At 39.7% G+C, this 19,119-nt stretch overlaps 1 protein-coding gene and 1 pseudogene across 1 annotated transcript; one reads left to right on the top strand and one right to left on the bottom strand.

Moving 5' to 3' along the window:
• Positions 1–543: 543 nt before the first annotated feature.
• Positions 544–4,299, bottom strand: LOC149821510 (putative xyloglucan glycosyltransferase 12; annotated as a pseudogene).
• Positions 4,300–6,718: 2,419 nt separating this feature from the next.
• On the top strand, positions 6,719–11,076 carry LOC149821509 (auxin transporter-like protein 2). Its single transcript, XM_089983886.1, has 9 exons — positions 6,719–7,285; positions 7,421–7,610; positions 7,755–7,940; positions 8,111–8,223; positions 8,380–8,563; positions 8,688–8,785; positions 9,487–9,694; positions 9,800–10,057; positions 10,628–11,076. The coding sequence occupies exons 2-9, from the start codon at positions 7,440–7,442 to the stop codon at positions 10,853–10,855; spliced, it is 1,446 nt and encodes a 481-aa protein (XP_089840012.1). The 5' UTR covers positions 6,719–7,285; positions 7,421–7,439; the 3' UTR covers positions 10,856–11,076.
• Positions 11,077–19,119: the final 8,043 nt, after the last annotated feature.

Below are 19,119 nucleotides of genomic sequence, written 5' to 3'. Positions count from 1 at the left end.
GTTACATATTTATATAAGTTCAAGATCTAAAAAAAAACTCTATCGAAAACTCATATGATAACTAATTAAGATAAGATAATGATAAATTAAAACTCATCTAATCTATCAAACCTTGAAAAAGTTGTAACTGCAAATCTTAAAATCTTCTATATTGTTGTAGATTCCAACAGCCTAAGTGTTGTAAACATACAATTCCATAGCAGATTCTCACTAAGTAAAACATGCAGATCATATTTGTAGGTTAGTTTCATCAACAAACAACAAAAAAAAAGGCTTTTGTACCACATCGAAATTACCAAATGTTATATATATATATATATATATATATTAGCAAAATGTTCCTTATTTTGCTAATCTTTAGCCACAAACTCGACTTGGGCAATTCAAGCCGAGGGCAAAGAGAGGTCCAGCCTAGGACACTGCAGCAAGTCCGTCTGGTCTTTTTCACACCAACCGGTATTGTTCCAGCTGGATCAAGCCAAACAATTGGATAATTGATTCTTGATCTCGATGCTGCAGATGCCAAGATGAACGGTCTGGATGCTACTGATAACTGTCAGCTTCTTGTAGTGCTGTAAGCGGCTTAGATTTGATGATTTGGATGTGGGTATTGCTCATCATAATCAAAATTAATACAATCTATGTCACAAAAAACACCAATAGGTTGAATTTATCACAATTTTATAATGATAAAAACGCTAAATAGACCAAATGCAAAACATGTCCATCTTTCAGTGTCAATTTGTAGTGATTTTAACGGGGTTTTCTTTATATTCTCAACCTTTTCATTAGCTTATGGGCAAAAGAAGAAGCTTTTTCATTATTCTTTGATTGGGGATATTTCTCAAGATAGAATTTAATCTATCACAAGACCTTTTTTTCTTGTGAAGGAATTCCTAATACCCAGATTTCTTGTGAAGGAATTGATTTTATAATATATAAATATTTGGTTCTTGAGGGCACGTGTCAAGGAATCAAGGGATCATGTGTCGTACAGTAACCTGACAGGAGGCCCCAGGTGCTGTGCTGCTCTGCACGACCGTAACTCACGCACGCAGCATGCAAGAAGAAAAGAAAACAGGCAGGCAATGGTGTGTGTATGACCGTCTCACTTTTCATTCATTCCCCCGTTTCGTTCTCCAAAGTCTCTTTTTTTTAAGGCAAGTTGAGGTTAGTCAGGCTCCCTCCCAGTTATACAACTATACCATTGGGTTTTGAACCTGCAACGTCCCAACACAAGGTCAGGTACACTAGATGCTCCTACCAAACAAAAGGTGCCCCCATTGGTTCCTTCTCCAAATTCTGGTTAATACTATTTTCTGCTAAAAGATTTATATATATATATATATATGAGTCACAAGAATATGAGAACTAAAAATACGATAACTAATGTGTGAACCGCGATCTTCATGGATATTTTGTTCTGTTCTGTTGAATCTAATCGTACAAATGTGATGTACATGCTTGGTTTTATAAGAACTTGCTCTTGAATCATTAGATTTTGATGCATAAACTAGATTTTTTATAGGTTTAAAACCAATAGCTTATAATCTTCATAAATATTCACTCATTCAAAAATCACATTTTTTTATCAAAAAATACATTATCCAATGGTTAATTCCTAGCAAATTCACCATGCCAAGCACATCTATATGCTTGAATTTGCTAAAAAATATTGAAAATGCCCATATTTCTAGTGCAAAACCTGCTCTTGAATCATTCAATTTTAATGCATAAACAATACTTTTTAAGGATTTACAATCAATGGCTCATAACCTTCATAAATATCCAAGCATTCATAAATAACATTTTTCATCAAAAATACATGATCCAATGGTTGATTTCCTAGCAAATTCACCATGCCAAGCACATCCCTATTATATTATATATAGTCATTAAAATATGAGAATTAGTAATATGGGCATTTTCAATATTTTTTTTGCAAATCCAACCACATGGATGTGAACTACAAGAATAATGTGGATTAGCGACGGATGATATCCATCGTTAATCCATCGCTAAACAATTTAGCGACGGAAAGCGTTCATCGCAAAACCTAGTCGTTAAACGACATAACTGGTCTGTCAAAAAAATCATCGCTAATTAGCGATGGATTAACGACGAATCATGGTCATCGCTAAATAGACACAAATTTAGTTTTGTGATAGATTATATTCCATCGCTATAATAGCAACAGAATATAATCTGTCGCAAAACATCAAAAATTCATCACTGAATATTAGCGACGAATAATATCCGTCGCTAATCTATCACAATTTTTTTAAAAAAAAAAAGAGCCCTTAGGTGTGCGCCTCATACGCCTTGAGGTGCGCCTCAAGCCGAGGCGTACACGCCTCAAGTCACGGCGTGCCTCAATCAAAATGCCACAAACAACTTCCCAGCTGAGACAATTGGTAGCTCAAGATGTTGTGCATATTGGCAATTTCCAGTCAACAATTTACCAGGTAGAGTTGAACCAACTACACAGACATGCTTTATTTGTTATGTAAAACATTTGGAAATAAGAAATAACATGTTGCAAGTGCAAACCTTGGCACGAATAACATCGAGCAGGCAGAGCCAGAATAACTGCATTGGACAAGAATGTCATCGGTGTTGCTATTTTATATATGCTTCATATGACTCTGGGAGCTCACATTGGCACTGTAATTAGGCAAAAGAAATGTAGTGGTAATATAAAACAATACACCAACAATATGAGGACCATGATTATCATTTTTTTAACAAAGGTCAATTAATTAAGAAAACAGGAAAAACGAGAACCTAAGAGAAAACGTAAACATCCAAGAAGCAGGCCTTGTTACCTCTACATCATTGAGGAAGATGAATTTCCATCCATGGAGGTGAGCTTGAAATGCAATATCCATGTCTTCTACGATGGTCCTCTCGAGCCATCCACCAGACTCTTCCAAGGCCTTTCTTCTCCAAACACCAGCAGTCCCATTGAACCCAAAGAAATTCAAGAATATGCCATTCACCTGCTGCTCCACTTCAAAATGGAATGCAAGGTTAATGTTTTATAATCTGGTCCACCTTGCTTGAACCAAACCCACATCCAAATTGTCCTAAAATCACAAAAAAATGACACCTATAAAAATCGAAACAGTGCACACATAAATTTGATTTAAAAAAATGATAAAAAATGCAAATTACATACCTTGAAATAGGAAACTGTTCTTTTCAGAAAAATCAGGATATGGCTGGAAATCAGCATCGAATATGGAAATGAATTCATAATCCTTCACATAGCTACAGTTCATGGCGGACTTGAGATTTTTGGCCTTGTACCCCCTCCTAAGAGCGCGGTGCCTATAAACAATATTAGCACCAGTTTGTTGACATTTCTCTACCTCTTTATTAATAAGCAATTGAGTTGTTGGATCATCTGAGTCATCCAAAATCTGAACAAGGATATGCTCTTTTGCCCAATCCAGGTTACAGACAGCAGCTATGGATTGTTGATAAACCTTTGGAAAATGAAAAATTAAAGATCATTCTCAGCAACCAGCTGATATAACAAAACATGTCGGAACAGACAACATCCATCTCTTCATTAGGAAGTAGTAATCCCAGCAACCCAGTGATAGAGAATGTAAACCCAAGCACTAAAAACCACCATGCTAGAATTAAAATTTGAAACTACCATCCTTTTGTTCGAACTAAAACCCCATAAATCAATGCAGGCATGAAAATTTTATGAGTTTTAAACTAAAATTTCATTAATTTTCATAAATCAATGAAAATCGAACATTTCAAGAGAATTCAAACACAATGAGGTATGCAATGCTGGTCATTTTTTCATGAGAGGTTCAAAATTTGGGATCAAAATGCCAAGGACGCGTAGGCAAATTTACCTCTTTCTCGTTACACATGGGAATCTGAATGAGAACCATGGGAAAATTGGCATTGTGTCCACCTTCAACATCGACATTAGGCTCGATTTTTGTCTTGGGGACCAGCTTGATCTTCTTGAATCTGATCCAGAAGCAACCCAGACACAGAACTAACCTATCCAACGATTGAATCAGAAACAACATGATGCAGACGTTAGAGAGAAGCTGAAGGGGAGGAGCAATGTACTCTACCCTAACGAAAACCTAGAAGGAGTAGAGAGAATGGAGGAAGGTCTGCACCCCAAAGGAAGGAGGGAAGCGAAGTCGAGGGGCATTGAAGTGCCCTTGTAAAGGAGCTCTGGACGTGGAAGAAGTGATTGAGGGGCATCGACGGGGCGGCAAAGTCGTCGTGGCCAGCGGCAGACGAGGAGGAGGCGCCACCCATTGTGCTATCGAAGGAATGCCGCGTCTTGGTGTTGGAGGCGGTGGTGCTGCCACCCGTCGCTCTAGCGGAGCCCTTGCACACACAGAGAGTCGCTAATCCATCGATGCATTTGGTGTGGAAGCTGCGAGGAGAAAGGAGGAGAGATCCTATCCTAAATGGGGCTTTTTATATCGCAAATTAGCGACGGATAATTTTCGTCATAAATTTGTGATGGATTCGCGATGGATAATTTTTGTCTCGAAGCCCGTCGTTAATTAACATATTGGTGAAAAAAAAAACGTCATTAATTTGTGCCTATTCTGCGACGGATTGCGCAACGAAAACTATTTGTTGCTAATTTATGATAGTTTTTGCGACAAAAAATTGTCGCTAATTCCGTCCCGAATTTCAATTTTGACGACAGCTTGTTTTATCTAGCTAATCTGTCACAAATTTGTGATGAAAAAAATCCGTCGCAAATTTCAATCGCTAATTAATATTTTTCTTGTAGTGGTGCTTGACATGGTGAATTTGTTTGGAATCAACCATTGAATATTGTGTTTGCGATAAAAAAATGTGATTTTTGAAAGCTTCAATAATTATGAAGATTATGAGCCATTGATTTTAAAGCGTTAAAAAAATCTTGTTTATCTATAAACATCAGATGATTCAAGAACGAGTTCTTATAAAATCAAGTATGTAGATCACATTCCTATGGTTAAATTCAAGAGAAAATAACAAAAAAATCTGTGAAATCATAGTTTATACATTAGTTCTCATATTTCCATAATATGTAACAGTGAACTGATGATAAATTTGTTTTTTAACCTTTTGTGGCAGTCTTGGATCGCCACTAAATAACGTTTTTCTGCCTAGACCTTTAGCGGTGATCCAAAACTGCTATTAAAGGTTCGACACCAGAAAAAATGTAATAAGAGGCACGTCAGACCTCATTTGACACTAGAGGGGTCCGATGATACTAATGTGTGAACCACGATTTCAAGGGTTTTTGTTCTTTTCTCTTGAATCTAACCATATGGATGTCATCTACATGTTTAGTTTTATAAGAACCCACTCTTATAATCCGATTTTGATGCATAAACATGGTTTTTTAAGGTTTTAGAATCAATGACTCGTAATCTTAATAAATATTCAATCATTCAAAAATCACATTTTCATCGAAAATACACAAATCCAATGATTGATTCCTAGCAAATTCACCATGTCAAGCACTTCCACATGTTTAGAATTGCAAAAAAAGTGTAGGAAATTCTCATATTTTTATTTCTCACATCCTAGTTTTTATATTTTAGTTCTCGTGTTTTAGTAACTCCTTTTTATATATATATATAGAGAGAGAGAGAGAGAATCAAACTATCAAAGTATCGAATGCCACCAATCCAAAAGGCGTCCCCCGTACGTGCGCTCGTGGGCCCCACCCCAACCCATCTCTTACCCCCCAAACTAGGAATAAACCCTATATTAACCCAACAATTGTTCTCATTTTAACACCTCCCCCATGAGAGAGAGAGAGAGAGTTGAGCTCATCTTGACGCTCTTAATAATAAAAGAGAGACGCTTTCACGCCGAACTCCATTGCGGTATCTTTTTTAATTCGGCGATTAATGATTTGCAGCCCACTAAACATGAAAGCTTAATTTAAAAAGTCAAAAAAGAAAAAGCCTAAAAACAGTGGAAAAAGTATTAAAAAAAAAAGGAGATGATGGGGAGTGGGACTTGCTAGAGCAGGATGAGTGCGGCATGGAGTGGGAGGGTGGGCCGGGTCCGAAGTGGGCGCACCCAGCCGACAGATCCCGTTGCCACGGGCAAACTCTGTATGGAACTAAAGTGACACACACTGAACACTCCCTTTTTTTCCTCTCTCTCTCTTACCTTCTTTTTCCTTTTCAGTACTACAAAAAAGTTCTCCCTACATCGATTTGTAGTCATTTATTTATAACATGGATTTTCACCATCTCTCTCTCTCTCTCTCAAGGTTTTGTGAAATATATGCGTGATTATTTTTTGTACTAAGAATTTAAGAGTGCGTTAGTCATCCTAAGTACAGTGTTTTAATTAAAAAAAAAACATTCAATCATGAGATTACGAGTTTAGATCAAAAGATTATAGCTTTAGAATACTGACCCGTAAAGATTCTTCTCACCGATTAATTTGGCGAGGACGTGGGAGTGGGGACGGGACGACCACTGCGGGCCCCATCCATCGCCGCTCCCACAACACGCTGGGCCCCGCACGATAACGAGCCGGCGAAGGCCATCGGCTTGGGTTGAATAGCAACGTTTGCCGGCGTGGCTTGAGCCGGCATCTACTCTCCACGAGCGGATCTGGCGCGTCCCACTTACTGCCACCACTATACAGCACCGGAACACAGAAAAAAAAAGCAGCAGAAATAAAATGAAAGAAAAGGAAAAAAGGAAACGGAATTGTTTGAATGGGACGGGAGAAAACGGATCCAAAAGCGGTCTTTCCATTTATTTATAAAAAGGAGAAGGGAGAGAAGGGAGGAGAAAGAGAAGAGCGACCCCAACTTAAACTGTTCATTTTCTTTTGCTGCCGTATAAGCTGAAGCGCACCCTCCCCTCGTTTCTTTCCCAAAAGAAAAACCTTCGAAACAATCCCTCAGATCTCCTCCACTTTTCATCTCTCAGAACCGAACTCTCTCCTGTCCCAGAAGCATAGGGAGGGAGAGAGAGAGAGGCTGTTTCAGTATTGAGCCCAAATAGCGAGAGGGAGAAGGGAATCATAGGTTCCTTTGTTTGGGAAAGGAAGATTTGTTTAATCAACCAGACCCTCTTTGGGAGGTGGGGAGGATGCACCTGCGGATAAGCGAGTCCGAAATTGGCAAATGACACTCTTTGCATTGATTCCTAGAGATACGTTACGAGTATCTTGAGAGAGGAGGAAAAAAAGGGAAGGAGCTCGGACCTCTCTCTCGTTTGGTTTGAGATCTATTATCGTTTTGGCTTTCCGTCCTTCTCGGAAACAGGTGAGTCTGGAGGAGCTTTCGCTTTCGAGCTCTCTCTCTCTCTCTCTTCGTTTCTGGAATTTGTGGGTTTTTTTTTGTCTCATTGAGGTTTTTGATTAATTATTTCTCTTTCCATTTGTATTTTTATTTTTACAGGGAGGAAGAGGACAGAGAGATGGTGCTGCAGAAGCAGGTGGAGGAGGCGATCGTGGCGAACTACGACGAGACGGAGGGAGATGGGAAGGAGGAAGCAGAGAGGGAGGAGAGCTCCATGGTCAGCGTCAAGAGCTTCCTCTGGCATGGTGGCTCCGTTTACGATGCTTGGTTCAGTTGCGCTTCCAACCAGGTAAGAACGGAAAAAAGAAAAGAAATCTCTCTCTCTCTCTCTCTCTCTCTCTCTCTCTCTCTCTCTCTCTCATGTACTGCTGGCTTTTTCGTTAACTAATTGTGATTCTTGTTTTTTGTGGTTTTTAATTTGGTGGGGGTGCAGGTAGCTCAGGTGTTGCTGACGCTACCATATTCCTTCTCCCAGATGGGGATGCTCTCCGGGATCCTCCTCCAGATCTTCTACGGCATCATGGGAAGTTGGACAGCTTACCTCATCAGCGTTCTCTATGTGGAATACCGAGCCAGGAAGGATAAGGAGAACGTCAGCTTCAAGAACCATGTCATCCAGGTGACTTCTAAGAGGATAGAAGGAAAAACAGTGTCTTTTTTCAAATTCTCTGTTCCTTTCATTCTGAAGAAAATCTCGATGAAACCCAATTGGTGGTTTCCCTTGTGTTTTGTTTCTGATGAATTAAAATCTGATTTTTCTGCCTTTTTTTTTATGTTGGGGATCGTTAGTGGTTCGAAGTTCTTGACGGATTACTCGGACCCAAGTGGAAAGCAATCGGACTCGCATTCAACTGCACCTTTCTGCTTTTTGGATCGGTTATTCAACTCATCGCATGCGCTAGGTGAGCAACGAGTATAGGCATCATCACCATGATAACTCTCTCTCTCTCTCTGGTTCGGAGATGGATTTCTGATACAATTTACTTACCCATTTTGTATTTTTTTGTTTTTGGTTGCGGGGGGGGGGGGGGGGGGGGGGGGTTCTTTCATTGATGCAGTAACATTTACTATATCAATGACCACCTGGACAAAAGAACATGGACGTACATCTTCGGCGCATGTTGTGCTACCACCGTTTTCATCCCTTCGTTTCACAATTACCGCATTTGGTCATTTTTGGGTCTCGGCATGACTACCTACACTGCTTGGTACTTAACTGTTGCCGCTCTCGTCCACGGCCAGGTAAAAATACTTGAAAAAAGAAAAGAAAAATAGAAAGAAGTCCTTGATTGTGATTTTTTTTTTGTCTTGGTTTACTCTCTCTCTCTCTCTCTCTCATTGCTTTTATTGGTTCATTTCATGACAGATTGATGGCGTCCAACATACAAGCCCCACCAAACTGGTGTTGTATTTCACCGGCGCCACCAATATATTGTATACTTTCGGCGGTCACGCCGTCACAGTGTGAGTCCTCTACTCTTCTTCTGTCTTTTGGTGGTGGTTTTGATACCTGTCTTTTTCTTTTCTGGGTTTTTTTCGTTGGGTCGGTGTGTTGCTTTTTAGCTTCCTAATTTGGTCTCTCGAGGGATCAGACGGTTCGGTGCCGTGAAGTGACCAAAATGGCTCCCCAACTTTCTGCAGACGCCATTAATGGAAACAAACATCATTGGGGGTGGTTTTCTTTTCCTCTTTTGAGATACCCATCGAAATCCCCGTTAGCCGGATTCGCCATTAATGAGGTTTAATCATCTTGGTGTGGGCATTTCCTTCGCTGGCCATCTACCCACATCTTGAATTTAATGGAGAAGTACAAATTAAAAAAGAAACCTCTGCAAGCCACGCATGCCCAACTCTTTTGCCTTACCTTGGAACTTGTCTTGGTAGTGATTGAAAAGTGGGCGTCTGGTTTGGTGCTTCTTTACTGCAGTTGTATTTTTCATCACCATCATCTGAATAAAATGTTTTCACCTGGGTGCTTGTTTCTTCTTCTTGGTTGTCACCATATTTCAAAGAGAGAGAGAGAACCTTTTAGTGCTTAATTATTGAATTAAGGATGTACGGATTATGGTCCATGGAGTAGTGTAGACTATAGGTGTTTACATTGGGTAGCTATCATTCCACTGATGAAGCTAAACTTGGTTAGCCTCTTGTCTTTATGGGCACAGTGAAATCATGCACGCAATGTGGAAGCCTCAGAAGTTCAAGTACATCTATCTGCTGGCCACGTTGTACGTGTTCACTTTAACCCTGCCATCGGCTGCCTCCGTCTACTGGGCCTTCGGGGACCTCCTCCTCAATCACTCCAACGCCTTCTCTCTCCTCCCCAAGTCGGGCTTCCGAGATGCTGCCGTTATCCTCATGCTTATCCACCAGGTTTGTAGTTTCACCATCACTTTTTCCTCTCCTTTTCCCACCTTTTTCCTTTTCTTTGAATCCTCTGTCTAACCACAATACATCACCACTTCTTGTGCATTGCAGTTTATCACATTCGGATTTGCATGCACTCCTCTGTATTTCGTGTGGGAGAAGGTCTTAGGCATGCACGACACCAAGAGCATGTGCTTGAGGGCGCTGGTGAGGCTTCCTGTGGTCATACCCGTTTGGTTCCTCGCCATTATTTTCCCATTCTTTGGCCCCATCAACTCCGCCGTCGGCGCCCTGCTGGTTAGCTTTACCGTTTACATCATCCCCTCCCTTGCCCACATGATGACCTTCAGGAAGGCTGCTGCTAGGCAGGTAACTGTCTATTTCCGTCACCCACCCTTCCTTCATAGCACCAAAGTAAACCTCAATTCTTACCTGTATTAATTGTTTTCTACGCATACACCAATTTCTTTTTGTGTTTGGACTTTGGACTAACTAGAGAGAAATATGGGATGGTGAACCACAACTGTCTTTCATTTTGAAAATTCCACCTTTTTTTATTACAATCTTTCAAGTTATAACCGATCTGATTTGAATAAATTATTGGGGACTAAAGTATTCACTCCATGCAGTTCATTATTGATTTTTATTTATTACTTTGGTACGTGGGTTCACCGGATTTTGGTACACTTGTTTGTTTTCACTTTAGTCAGCCTAGCGAAAAGGGTAACTTGGTCATTGTCTGTATCTTCCAGCAAACTCCTGTTTGGGTTTCAATCACACCAATCGATTTTGTGAGTTTTTTTTTTTTTTAATAATTACACGGAAAAACCACCCTCAAGATCAGGTGCCTAGCCGTATTGACTTTACTTATGGTCGCTGTCCTGATAGCATAAAACTCCGTGGGCTTACACCTTTTTTTCTTTTGATGTTTTTGCTCAGAACGCAGCAGAAAAACCACCATTCTTCCTACCGAGCTGGACGGCGATGTACGTGATCAACGCATTCGTGGTGGTCTGGGTCCTGATCGTTGGGTTCGGGTTCGGTGGGTGGGCTAGCATGAGCAACTTCGTCAAGCAGGTCGACACGTTCGGTCTGTTCGCAAAGTGCTACCAATGCCCCCCCAAGACCCATCCTGTGGCTGCTTCTCCTCCCCCGCTTGCTCATTAGTCTCTGCAACGAAAAAAGTTCCAGCCTCAAAACAGCTCACTTTTTTTTTTATAATCTATGTAAAAATTCTAGACTCTCTCAGAGGGCAAAGTTAGCTAGTAATTCTATGTTTGTTAGTTGGTGTGGTGTGCTCCTCTCTCTGTGTTGGCAAAGGCGATGCAGATGGAGAATTTATCTGCCCTAGCTTCAAAAGGATTAGTAGATATGTTTTCTCTTCTTTCTTTCCTTCTTTTTCTTGCTTTTGATCTTGGGGTTCTTTCTTTGTTCGCGTGGCAGCATATCATGTCTTGAAGAGCACGCGAAAGATTAGGGTAGGCTTTGGTGGGATACTTTGTCAACACATGAGAAATGGGAAGATGGGGTTGCGGGATGCTCTTTTTCTTTTTTCTTTTTTTAAATTGATTTTTAAGGGCGATTGTTGTTATAATATAATATTGTTTTTACGTTTTAATCTCTTAATTTAATGGTGTGCTGTTCTTGCTAATGGATGGACGCACATGGCATGCATGTTGCCGCACTTGGTGTCATGTGCATTGGCTTTATGCTGTTTACAAATTACATTTCCTTGGTTCAACGTTTCAATTTCCATTAGTAGCCAAGATGGGATTTTCTTTTTTGTGTGTGTGTGTGGTGGTGGGGGGGGGGGGGGGGGGGTTAAAAGTAATACTGCATGTGTATGGTTTATGTTGACATCCTGTACTTTTTTCTTTTATTTTGGGATCCTTGAATTATAGTGAGGGTATTTTGTAGGTTAGCAAGCAACTGTGGAGGCATTCTCGTGCGCTTTTGTTTATTCTAACGTGCCTTCTTTTTTTTTATTGGTAAGTGGTATTGCGAATCTTCCAATAAGAGGGGAAGTATGTCTTGTAAAAAAAAATTATTGTCAAAAAAGACTAAAGGATAAGAGAATCCACTTACGAGGTTTTCTACAAAACAATCATAGGGTTAAAAGACAAAATATTATAATGGTGACTCTCAATCTCACACAAGAAAAACTAAAAAACATCAATTTATTGAATAATACTTTTTACTTATACTCAAAATACACAAAATACATAGCTAATAAGTACTTATATAGAGTTTTACACACTTCTCATGCATAAATGATAAGTTTTGGCCTTCTTTTCATCTTTTAAGTATAATTTTTTTACCTTAATAATTCACTTAATAACTGTTAATGACTACTAATGACATGCACCACTACTTGTATGCCTTAACTCAGATACTCATAACTCATATAACTTCTTTATAGACTCTTAACATGTCACCTCAATGGCTCTACACTTGAGACGTCCCACTACATCCATTATTATATGACTTGAGAGTCACATGAATATTTTTTTCATGCCTATGCTGCTCCAAAATATTAATTTTGGTCATGAAATCTCTACACACCTCACATTGACAAAATTACCTTCAACTCATAATTACATGACAAATTCAGCACTTGACTTTGACTCACAACCCAAAACGAGTTTACACTTTTAACAAACACTGCAACCTAACGTTCTTGAACTTATGTTTGTTAAAGGTTCATTAAAGATTTACAATATGGATCAATAGGTTCATTAAAGATTTAAAGATAGAAATATTATGTGAGCATGTACATATATACTATGATAATCAAGCTGATATTGCTCTAATAAAAAGTGAAGCTGATAGCTCCAAGAGCAAGCATATAATGGTGAAATACCACTACATACATGATATGATTGAAAACAATGAAATAATTGTAGACTACCTTCCTACATTGGATATGGTAGCATATCTCTTAACTAAGGGCATTGCAGAAGACTTGTTTACCAAGCATGTTGCCCGAATGAGATTAAGATATATATGATTACGAAGAAAATCCTTAACGAAAAATCCATAATCAATTCAAGGAAGCCTACAATAGTGAGAGCAAACTAAGCAGTCTCATGTCCAAGTGGGAGATGTTGGTACATGTGGCCATGCATTGCACATTGTGCTTATCCATGAGTAAGCCTGCTCATGGATAAGCTAAGTCTGTTTTACAAATCAACCTTTTTATTTAAATTTTAAACTCTAGTTTATCAAATACATTGGACTCACCGATATTCTCTCAATCGCCTCCTGAGCCGAGAGAGGGAATCTGAAGGCTATATAAACACAAGACTCGACCTCTATGGTGATATGCAATGCAACACACTGTGAAGCCTTTGAAGCAAACCTCGAAGCTTTAAACTATCCTCTGCTCTTTTTTTTCCCTCTTCACTCTCTGCTGCCGCACCTCAACCTCTCTGTTGCCGCCACCACCTGAGGACCTTCCGCTGCGCCACCTCAACAGTGGTATCAGAGCTAAGGTTCGAGGATGCTCATCAACACCTGTGGCCTTCGACCTGCAAAGAAGAAACAAACACAAAAAAAAAGGGAAAGGTAAGAGCTACTGCTCTTCTTATTGGTATTTAAGCTTCCCATTTTTTGTCTCTAAAATAGAGACCTCTGTTTATTTTTGTCTGTCTCTGAAAACCCCAACCGGGAAAATAGCGACCTTTGTTTATTTTGCCTGCCACTAAAAACTCCAACCAGGAAAACAGAGACCTGCCTATTTTTATATACTGTCTATCTCTAAAAATCAAACCAGAAAACAAAGTCTATACTTATATGTTCGTCTCTGTACACCAAAAGAGAACAAAAATGAGGAAAAACAGAGAGACAGACCGAAGAAAAAAAAATAATATATAGATTCTATTGCCGGAAAGACATCAATCACCTGCCATTCTTTCCGGCAGCACCGATCTATTAGAGGTAAAAGGCCTCCCGCCTATTTTACTATTGCTCCCTGACTGGAAAAGAAAATCACAAACACATAATCAAAAAACAGAAAACAAAGAAAGGAAAAACCCCAAACCACCAGAAAAAAATGGTTTGGCCTCGGGTTTGAGTGCATGGAAAGCCTGCGTCAAGAAAAACAAACCCAAATAGGAAGTCGGCCCATCGCCGCCGGAGACCGGCCAAAAAATTTTCTGATCGTTTCATCTTCCAAGGAAGCTCCACCGTAGAAAGAGGCCTCATACCTGTGTCAGAGGGAGCCTACAACGAAAACATCAAACCCAACCACAGAGTTGGGCTATCGCTGCCAGAGATAGGCCAGAAAAATCAGTTTCCCATTTTTCTGGAGCTCTGATGAAGAAGAGAGAGAAAACCCAATGCCCTTTTGAGTCGGTTTCAACCTGTTCGGGGCTTAAATAGCCTGAGGGGTAAAAAGACCCCTTTGTCCCTGGATGTTTTACGTATTTTAAAAAGAGGATTAAAATAAAATATTCTATAACTCGCATACCTTTTTAAAAGTATTTGCTAAAAAGGGTCTGCGACTTTAAAATTTTTGAAAAATTAACAGAAATAGTTATATTTCCCATTTAATACCCAGAATAGTTTTTTAAATTTTCAAAAAATCCCTTGCTCCTATTAAATTAAAAAAAAACTCGTTTAAATTCTGTTTAAGACCAAAATTAGGTCTATTTAAAATAAAGAAACATGTTTAATCTGACAAGATCATCCTTTTGTTTTGTATTGTTTTTTTGTGCTAACTTACCATAAATAAATTAAATTAAAATTGGTTAGTACAAAATGGCTAGTCGTGTCTGTGCCCCCAAATTACCAAAAATAGACAAGCTAAATAGCACCAACTTTCATATTTGGAAAAGGCGAATCCCTTTAGCTCTAACCCTGGAAGGATTGGAATATGTCCTTAGAATGTCTATAGAAAAACTGAATGACAAATCATCTCAAGAAGAAGTAATCAAATTCAAAAAATTTTAAAAAGATGATCTGATGGCAAGAACCATCATGCTCACCTACATGGACGATGATTTGATCAGAGTCTTTGAAAATTATAAAACCACTAAGAAAATGATGGACACCAATCTTCACCAAGTATGATACCACATCTGAAGTCCACTTGGATATGGTAGCGGATCCCTCAACTAAGAGTATTGCAGAAGACTTGTTTACCACTGCCCGAATGGGATTAAGATATATATGATTACGAAGAAAATCCTTAACGAAAAATTTGTAATCAATTCAAGGAAGCCTACAATAGTGGGAGCAAACTGAGCAGTCTCATATCCAGGTGGGAGATGTTGGTACGTGTGGCCATGCGCTGCACGTTGTGCTTATCCATGAGTAGACCTGCTCATAGATAAGCTAAGTCCGTTTTACAAATCAACCTTTTTATTTAAAATTTAAACTCTAGTTTATCAAATACATTGGACTCATCGATATTCTCTCAACCGTCTGTTGAGCCGAGAGAGAGAATCTGAAGGCTATATAAATACGGGACTCGGCCCCTATGGTGATATGCAATATAACACACCGTGAAGCCTTTAATTGAAGCAAAAACCTCCAAGCTTTAAACTATTCTCTGCTCTTTCTTTTCCCTCTTCACTCTTTGCTGCCGCACCTCAACCTCTCTGCTGCCGCCACCACCTGAGGACCTTCCGCTGTGCCACCTCAACAGCTAAAAGCTGATTGACCTCGTATCTTGCTCTCTAAACATTAAATAAAGAGGGTATAAAAACAAATAATGAGGGTATAACAATTGAAAAGTTCTTTATTTGACCATAATTTTGAAATTTAGCTGCTTACAAATTGTGTATAAAAAAGCCCATAAGGGATCCACTTCTTTGGTAGGGTGACCTGCAAACTTCACCAAGTTAGCGGGATGTCACGAGTTCGGTGTCCCTTGCCGCATAGCCGAACTTGGGTGTACTCCTCAACAGTTTTACTAACTGGTGTTGAAAGGGTTGTTCTCATGTGTGTACACTGTAGCATACGTATATCATTCCCTCGGGGTCGAGGGATGGATTGACAGTAGGGGTGGCAATTTCTGACACGACCCGCCAACCCGCCTCTTAGGCGGGTTCGGGTTGGGCTTAAGCCAACCCGTTTAATAAACGGGTCGACCCGTGTAACCCGTTTATTAAACAGGTCGGGTTCGGGTTGGGGGTATGCCAACCCGCCAACCCGGCTGACCCGTTTAATAAACGGGTTAGGCTGGTGGGTCAACTCGCCAACCCGTCTGCCCGACCCGTCAACCCGCCAACCCGTCTGCCCGACCCGTCAACCCGCCAACCCGACCCGCCAACCTGCCAACCCGATCCGTCAACCCGCCAACCCGACCCGCCAACCTGACCCGCCAACCTGAAAACCCGTTTACCCGACCCAACCCATTTATTAAATGGGTTGGCGGGTCGTGTCGGGTTACCCGTTTATTAAACGGGTCGGGTTCGTGTTTGCCACAGCTGACCCGTTTAATAAACGGGTCGGGTTCGGGTTGAGGTATGCTGACCCGCCAACCCGACCCGATTGCCACCCCTAATTGACAGGGCTGTTTTAGGTTCCTTTTATTCTGTTTTGTTAGCCCGGGATTGTATCACCCCTTTGTGCGTAAATGGGTTAATTTATTATTATTATATTATCATTATCTAATTTGTTATGCAGAGAAAAAGGGACAGTATATGAGTCAATCAAGTACTTGTCCGGGTTTGAGCTGTTGTTAATCCTTACGCTCTTGATTCCCTTTATTTTCTGCTAGGTGCGCATTTTACCTGAAGGATTTGCACAGGCTAGGTTAAAACCATCTAATATATCTCCAGTGGTTCAAAATTTTGAAAAAAGATGCTGCCAATCTTGTGAGTATGACACTAATTGATGCTTATCTATCTAAAAAGAGGGAAAGTTGCATGATGGAAAGGAGAATAATCAGCTCCGGGTTTCAAGATTCATGCCTAGCAAAGATTTTGGAATATAATAACATAAAGGAACTAGTTAAATGGGCCATACACTTATCCATTCCAATCTATGTTAGGAAAAAAATATCAACTTTCTTACGCCTCAATTTCATTTTTAAGGTAGAGATTGAAATATATATGAATCTTGGTCAAGCAAGCAAACATCCTACATTTTTAATATCATGAACATAAAGGCTGCAAACTTTGTGAATGATATCCATACTCATGAATGAAAAGTCCTTTTGGAGTTTTATTTATTTAACATGAAGAAACCAACCGCTATTGTTTGGATGTCCTATTAGAGTTGGTGTCCAAAGTGTAAAATTCAATGGGTAACCTGTTCATTTTAGGTACACGGTACTTCAGAAATTAGAGGGAAAAAAAAAAACACAGTTTCATTTTTGTTCTACCGTTGTGAAAGGTTGCATATTAAGAAGTGGTTAACATATTGAAAGGGGCAGCTAGTTATTGTGAAGGCAACTCTTGGTAATGGTCCATGCCCTATTTAATATATGATTTGACCAACAGCTTGTAACTTTTTTACAATGTTTGGGTGGGAATGATGGTAGGCATATGCAGGGATAACTTGGTCCCCACATGTGTTCATTGATGAAGGAATTCTGCATTCACTATCACTAAGCATCCATTCGGTTATTTATAGGCATCAGTATCATACCATGAACTGCATTTGAACCTTAAACCAACATTTTCGCTTCTCATTTCCCCCCCTTAATATTAGCTACATGATTATTATTCGCAAAGTATCGTATGTTTAATGGTGACAATGACGTACCTTTGAGAACCTGCATTATTGGCATATTCATGTAATTAAAGTTCAATGTTCACGGCTCACACATGCTTTGGATCAGCTCTATCAAATGTAAGAATATCATTCACACAGTGATACTTGACCGACGCTATGTATACATCAAAGGCTAAAGTTGCCACAGCTTATAGACTCTCTCTCTCTCTCTCTCTCTCTCTCTCTCTCTCTCTCTCTCTCTCTCTCTCTCTCACTCACTCACTCACTCACTCACTCACTCTCTCTCGTACATCATATGTCCAAATTTCCAGCATCATTTCACGCTTACGCTTAGAGAGAGAATCATTCACATATGCCTCACCCCCCTTGGAAATCCAGCACTTTCCCTTCAAAGTGGTCCTGTCAAATGAAAGTGGCTTCCCATGAGCGAGAGTGTAACAAACGCCCCCTGTAAGACATTCCACTGGCATATTCATGAATTTAATGGCCTAATGGTTGATATGTTTTGCTTTTAAAAAAAAAAAAGTATAGATTGATATGGAAGTGAAAGTTTATTTACTCTCTTCACACATTTTTTCGTAACCAAAATCATGCTCACCAATCTATCCATGTTAGTCCTATTCATGAAACAAACGACATGCTTCCATAAGAGCAACGTCTGATTCAGATATACCGATGCCCCTGATCACCATCCATCTGATGCTCTCTATCATCAAAATTTTAAGTGTTGGGATCAGGTGCAATCACGTTGCACAATTGCAATGTACCGCTGCTCCTGATCACCATCCATCTGCTGTTGGGCCCCACTCTGACAGGCTGTACAACAGGCAGAGGGTGAACAGGTGCAGCGGCACACTGCATTTGTGTAATTTGATTGCACCTGATGCTGCCTCCAATTTTAAGCTCTTCAATAATCACCTTATCTATATAAGTATTTTATATAACATCACATTGTCATCACCAAGGTACAAATTTTTTTTGCCAAGTATATATATCTTCAATCTTTTTTATTTTCTTGAAAGCATTTCATCCGATACACTTAACAAGAGACTGTCCGTTTTTGAACCTATTCAAAATTTCTCATTTTCCTGAATTTCTCCATCTATCTAATTAGAGGAGATCAAAGTATCCTCATCATCTTTATTTTTATGCACTATTGTGCAAATTTTGTTGCATAATTTGCCTACTTTTTTTTAATCTTTCCAGACTTCTTAAGTAGTTCATAAGAGGGGAGATGAGAAGGGAGAAGAAAATGGGTGATGAAAACCACTACATTGTTTCTTTTTCTTTTTTTTGAGATGCAAGAATAATCAGATTGTTGAATGTCCAACTCTTGCGTCTCATCTGACAATACAGACGCTCCCTTAGTGATTCATACAACTCAATTCTAGGGTCAAACCAAGCTATCAAGGTTTAATTTACCTAATACATATTCATAACTAGTACATAACACTAATAATGACTTGAACAACTTGGATCCGAAGGCCCCCGTGAAGATTAACCCAATCAAAATAATTCATGAAACAAACCAAATAAGAAAAAACCCACAGCAACTGACCTTCATGGAGAGAGAGGGAGAGGGAGAGAGAGAAAGAGAGAGGTGGTAGTCGGAAACGATCTCTACTGCAAATTTTCCATTTCAGGCACTATCACCGAGACCAGAAATGCCACTGCTCAAATCAGCCAGTACACAAACAATTTCTCCAAAACCTTCAGGTAGCCTAACAAAACATTCAATCCTTCGTAGG

This window comes from Nuphar pumila, chromosome 12 (assembly GCF_984573655.1).
Source record: "Nuphar pumila chromosome 12, dmNupPumi1.hap1.1, whole genome shotgun sequence".
Classification (NCBI taxonomy): Eukaryota; Viridiplantae; Streptophyta; class Magnoliopsida; order Nymphaeales; family Nymphaeaceae; genus Nuphar; species Nuphar pumila.
The sequence above is the reverse complement of the archived record's forward strand: the minus strand, read 5'-3'. Positions and strand labels throughout refer to the sequence as shown.

Coding starts and splice junctions, on each gene's coding strand:
- LOC149821509 (XM_089983886.1), top strand. CDS start 7,440: ATGGTGCTGCAGAAGCAGGTGGAGGAGGCGATCGTGGCGAACTACGAC. Junction 7,941..8,110: donor TCAAGAACCATGTCATCCAG/GTGACTTCTAAG, acceptor GGGGATCGTTAG/TGGTTCGAAGTTCTTGACGG. Junction 8,564..8,687: donor CCGCTCTCGTCCACGGCCAG/GTAAAAATACTT, acceptor ATTTCATGACAG/ATTGATGGCGTCCAACATAC.